The 6,238-nt window shown below is 37.0% G+C and overlaps 1 protein-coding gene across 1 annotated transcript; it reads left to right on the top strand.

Moving 5' to 3' along the window:
• Positions 1-4,457: 4,457 nt before the first annotated feature.
• Positions 4,458-5,612, top strand: LOC131025974 (uncharacterized). The gene has a single exon (XM_057955755.1). It carries the CDS (start codon positions 4,458-4,460, stop codon positions 5,610-5,612), a length of 1,155 nt encoding a protein of 384 aa, XP_057811738.1.
• The last annotated feature ends 626 nt before the right edge of the window (positions 5,613-6,238 follow it).

Genomic DNA, 6,238 nt, shown 5'->3' with positions numbered 1-6,238 from the left:
ATTTGGCCTTGGCCATTCACAGAGTGTTTGTTTAAGCTTGATAAATATAAATAGCTTATAAGAGATTTTAAAAGCTTTTAATATATACTTTTTAAGATTTTTTTTGAAGGTGTATTTGTTTTTTTAAAGAATTTATTAGTTGTCAAAGTGTGTGAATGATATTTATAATTGAGAATTTTATACTAGAGAGAAAAAAATCTTTGTTAGAGAGAAAAAAAATTAAAAGAAATGAACTTTAAAGGATATATGATGGAAATACTAAATAATTAATGAATAATATTTCTAAAAAACTTGTTGCATATAAGTTTAATTATATACAAAAAAAAGGATAGAGAAATTTATTTATGGGTCGAAATTTAATCTACCCACTCTTATAATCTATCTTACAAAACTACCCACATTACCCAAAAGCAAAAGTGATGGTGATAGGCATGCTTGGTTTTTTGTAAAAGTTCTTACACAATGTCAGAAAGATGCCATAAATGCCAACTCACGTCACTTTCCTGCATTAATATATACTGTAGGTTGAAAAATTGAAAAAAATTAGGGGTCGTTTGTGTGTTAGAAATATTATTACGAAGGTACAAAAATTCACGATTATGTGTATTATGAAGGAAATATTTATTTTGAAGCAAATGGCATAACTAGCCGCCAGAAATTCTTAGCCGGCAGCACTAGCCGCAGAACTTTTTTACCGGCGGCTAGTGCTTACGGCTACGAATTTCTGGCGGCTAGTTACGAATTGAGAATCAAAAAAAGGTTCTGAAACTAATGGGTCAACTAGCCGCCAGTAAACCCTAGCCGCCGGAGAAAACACCGGCGGCTAGTGCTAGCGGTTAGGGTTTACTGGCGGCTAGTTGACCCATTAGGTTCAGAAATGTTTTGTTATTACATATATGTTTAAATTGGAATTTTTCAGCCCTCGTATTACTGTTTTATTAAATTTTGTGCATTTTTAACTACCTATCTTACACATTTTCTTACACAATTGTACTTGTGTAAGAACTTTTACAAAAAACCAAGCATGCCTATCACCATCACTTTTTGCTTTTGGGTAGTGTGGATAGTTTTGTAAGATAGATTATAAGAGTGGGTAGATTCCCCTATTCACAGTTTATTTATTTGAGAGCTTATAAATTTGTATAGCTTATTTTTAGAATTTACAAGATATTTAAGAGCTTATTTTGATAAATATTTTGAATAAATTTATAAATTTCTAAACAAACTTATAAATTATTTTAAAGGACTCATAAAGTTCAGTCAGATATTTAAGTTATACATTTCTCCTTTTCTTTCTTGAAGGCTCACTCAACTTTTACTAATATCTAAATTTATATATCTCGTGCATCACACTTCAAACTTTTTTGGTGAGGGTACTTCTGCGAATTACATTATCAATCCAGGATGTGTTTCCCTCCAATAAATATTGTAGAGTCTATACGCATATATATTCACATAAAAACTAAGATAACCTAGGAAGATATACTTACCTATATATACAATAATAATTATTTTATAATAATGTTTATTAATATATAGAATATTATTTTCTTTATATAAATTATGGTTCAGATTAATTTTGAATTAGATTTCTGAAAAAGAAAAGTTTTATTTGATCATCCACTGTATTAATATGCAGGGATACAGTGGCGGATCCAGGGGGGGCTAGAGCCCCCCCCCCCCCAAATTTTGATTTTTTTTTCTTTTTAATATAGAAATTAAAAATAATAATAAACTAAATACTCTGTTAAGAAATACAAACGGGACAGACTGAAAGCTAGCACTAATAATAAACTAAATACTCTATTAATATTTTAGGTTGTTGATCTAACAATACAAGAGCTAAACACTCGGTTTTCCGAAGCTAGCACTAATTTGCTTAGATGCATGGCGTGTCTTGATCCGAGAAATAATTTCTCCCAATTCAACATTGATCAACTTTGGGCCAGGTGATTATTTATTATTTCCACAATTACTAGCTCGGGTTCGCCAAGTGTCTATTCATAGATTATTTGTAATGTAATAGACATGGTAATGAATGAAACTATTGTAGGTTTTTATTACTGTTGTTGATCTAATGACAAAAAAACAATTATTTATTAATTACTATATATTATATCCCAAAAAAAAAAAACGGGGGCTACCGCCCCCGAACCCCCGTGCAAGTTCAGCCCCCCCAAACAAAATTTCTGGATCCGCCCCTGCAGGGATACACTTATGTGTTTCGATCTCAATTAAATCTTAATTATAATTATTAAATTTTATTTGATGATTAATAAAAATTAATTAAAAAGTATGAACTTGTAAACTCTGACTAAGAATTTTGAATAATCTCATGTACATAGATGCGGTGTTGAAGAATGTTTTTTTTTTTTTTGATCGGTCAAAGTCATGTTAGATGTTAGTAGTTAGTTCCCCATCCACTCCAAGAACCACCTTATCTCTCCATTCACCAAACTCCACCTTATATCTCCAATCACCAATTCGCTCCCAAGAGGGATCGAACTCGGGTCACTTCATTTAAGTGAGGACCCGGTGGCCAGTGCGGTGTTGAAGAATGTTACCGTGATTAAAATGCACATATTGCTCTTTCATCAATTAACACATAAATTAAAATCCCTCTTCAAAAAAAAAATTACTCCAACACATAAAATCTGACGGTAGGATGTGTGTACATTTATAGAGTATAAAATTTGTGGGTGGCGTTTTTGTGTAAATTAATGAATATGAATATAAGATATTGGGCCCCAAAACCCATCACTTTCGTGTCGGCTGATGAGAGTGACGCATTGGATTGGAGGACCCTACCTTACTTTTCATGGAAGCGCACACTCCCAATAAAACGCCCACTCTTTCCCCTTGGCTGCCAAGTGCCACCCTTATCCAGTTATCCTTAATGCCATTGCCATGTTATTTCTATTACACACACCCATAAATATCCACTCCTACTATTTATGAATGTTTGTACATATATAAAACAGTAATTGATCCATGTTACTCGGATTTGATCCTATCTCATGGGTCAGCCTTAGAACATCCGTATCGCCTGCACGATAGCGGCCTACTCCTGTAAGGCTCGCATCGTGTAAGGCGATGCAGCTCTCTCTTACACGAGGGCTACACGTTGTAACATGTAGTCTGATCAGCCGTTCAAAATAGCGCTATTAAAAAAAATAGAAAATTTGAATTTTGAATTTGACTACTTCAATTTTCGTGATTTTTTGACCGTTTCTTTTTTAATTATGTTCAAAATAGGCGCGTGGGCTTATCTAGACTAGGATTTTAATTTATGTAATTTTAATTATGTTTTTAATTTTTTTATGTAATTTTTAAGTTTTTTATTTTAATGAAATTTTAATTATTAGTAAAATATGTTATTTAAATTTGAGCAATTAAATTTAAGTGAAAAGCATAAAAATCAAAACTAAAAAAATCATGTAGTCCTCCCCTCGTAAAATAAGCTATCATGTGGTCCTCCCCTCGTAAAATAAGCTATCATGTAAACTATCATTTAACACCAATATGGATGCTCTTAATCATCCATCAACAAAAGTGAGAAAGTTATAAAAGAAAGGATAGTCAATATTGGAGTAAATTAATTAAGTCGGGATTCAAAGTGATCTCATGTAAAAGTGTGCGAGTAATATGATGATATTTGAACTATTTTCCACGGGGTAGTATTTATTTATAGATGAAATACATCCATGTTATTGATTATTTCAATCATTTAAATTAATTTGTGAAATAGTCATATTAAATAATAAAATATAATATTTGGTCATTCATCCAAAAAATATAAAATTTGATCATTTTTCTTTTTTACGTTTTATGATTGCCCTTAATTAGGCGAACTTGATTAGGGTTATGCACGCTGATTGAGCTTCGGATCGAATTGGACTCGCGAATTATGATAGTACAAATGACATTAATAGTGTCAATTGTGTCGTTGATTGTGCCATTCAGGCGCGACCGCTGACTTTTCCACGGTCGATGCAGTTGGTACAAATGACACTAAGTCAGCGGCCGCGCCTGAATGGCACAATTGACACTATTATTGCCAATTGTGTCATTTAGGCGCGGACGCTAACTTTCTCGCAGTCGCTGGCAGACTGACAGTTGGTACTTTTGGCACTGATAGTGCCAAGTGTACCTAATCTGTGTGCAAATCTGAATTCGATCCGCTCTAATTAAGGGCAAAACAATCCTAAAATGTAAAAAATGGCCAAATTTTGTGTTTTTCAAATCAGTGGCTACACGGATGTATTGTTTCTATTTTTATTTTTATTTTCTTTAGATGAAATTAGAGAAATCTTAATAGTAAAGATAAAAATACTAAATTATGCATCTTATCAATCATGCAAAAAAAAAAATTCTCCTTTGTTGAGAACGTTGGTTTTTCTCCTTTGTTGAGAACGTTGGTTTTTCTGTTTTTCTTTTCTCAATTTTCTTATCGGCTCATGGAGGATCAAATGGCCGGACTGAATATTGAGGGAGAGGATGATGAAATCTTTATTGACGATGAGGTTGCCGAAGAATCCTCGGTGTCGGTGGATCTTTGTCTGGTAGGGCGATTTATCACAGAGCAGCCTATTAACTTCACTCTGATGCGCAGTCGGATGGCTGGCGTTTGGAGACCGGGCAAAGGTGTTTTCATGAAAGATATCGGGCAGGGGAGATTCATCTTTCAATTTTTTCATGAAGTTGATTTAAAACGTGTGTACGATGGAGGGCCCTGGGCTTTCGGGAATTTCCCACTAATTCTTCACAGATTGCGTCGTGGAGAGTTTCCTCTAACAGTTCCCTTGGACATATTGCCGTTCTGGGTTCAGATTCACGACCTCCCGGCGGGTTATCTTACAGAGGGAGTTGGGAAGCTGTTAGGTAACTTTATTGGTAAATTCATGGAATATGATAGCACGAATTCTACTGGAGTTTGGCGCCAATATATGAGAGTTAGGGTTGGTGTTCGTGTATCAGAGCCCCTCAAGCACTTTAAAAAACTCAAGAACCGAGATGGATCTACTTTTGTTGTTAAATTTAAATATGAGAGACTGAACATTTTTTGCTTCTTGTGTGGCCGTCTGGGCCATTCAGAGAGTTTTTGTGAGATGCTTTTCAATCCGGAGGCAAAGGACACTGAAAGGCAATGGGGAGTTGAGTTGAAAGCGGCCGATCGAAAAGGAGTAGGCCTGGCCGGAGAAAAATGGATCCGAACAGAAGATGCGGGAGCAAACCCTAGCGGGGAGTCGGCGGACGCTAGGGTTTCGAGCGAGCCGTTACAGATGGATCCGAAAAAGAATGCGCAAGAGAATCGGGGAGAATCTTCTTTGGTTACTTCGTTGGGGTGTTTCCGCGAAGATATTCCTATCTTAGCGCCGAGATATGCTCTCCAGGATATCAGCACCGTTATGAACTCTCCACAAATCATGCAACTTGAAAATTACTCTATGACAGCTAATGACGAGAGAAAACGACGTCGCGGCATTGATTCTTCTGATGTTGGCACCACCCTAGCACTTGAGATATTTCCTGCTGGCCAAGCCAAGGATGTCTCAGATGCTCCTTCTAATAGATCGACGGGCCCCGGAACCGGGGTCGGCCGGGCCCAATAAATACCATAAGCTGGAATTGCAGGGGGTTGGGCCACCCCCTCGCGATTCCCACTTTGTATGAATTGGCCCGAGTTCATAAGCCCGATTTTGTCTTTCTTTGCGAGACGATTGCCCATAGCCAGCGTGTGGAGGAGATAAGGACTCGTTTAAAGTTTGAAGGTTGCATTTCGATCGACTGCATGGGGAGGAGTGGAGGATTATGCATGCTTTGGAAAAGATCTTCCATTTGTAAGCTGTTGAGTTACTCCCGAAACCATATAGATATTCATGTCTCTGATACCAATGGCGACTGGAGATTGACAGGTTTTTATGGACACCCGGAACGAAATCGGCGGCGAGATTCTTGGCAGTTGCTCCGCCGTCTGTCCGATGTGAATTCTCTCCCTTGGGTGATTATTGGAGATTTCAATGATCTGCTTGATCCGGGAGACAAGCATGGTCGTGTGGAGCACCCTAGATGGCTCTTCCAAGGCTTTCGTTCTGCTGTTTTGGACTGTGGCCTTTCTCACATCCCCCTTCGGGGACATCAATTCACATGGTCTCGTGGTCTGGGAACCCCGAATTTTGTGGAGGAAAGATTGGATCGGGGGATGGCCACAACAAGCTGGAAGTCCTTGTTTCCGGAG

This window comes from Salvia miltiorrhiza, chromosome 5 (genome assembly GCF_028751815.1).
Source record: "Salvia miltiorrhiza cultivar Shanhuang (shh) chromosome 5, IMPLAD_Smil_shh, whole genome shotgun sequence".
Lineage (NCBI taxonomy): Eukaryota > Viridiplantae > Streptophyta > Magnoliopsida > Lamiales > Lamiaceae > Salvia > Salvia miltiorrhiza.
Note: the sequence above shows the minus strand (reverse complement) of the source record. Positions and strands in the feature narration are given on the sequence as shown.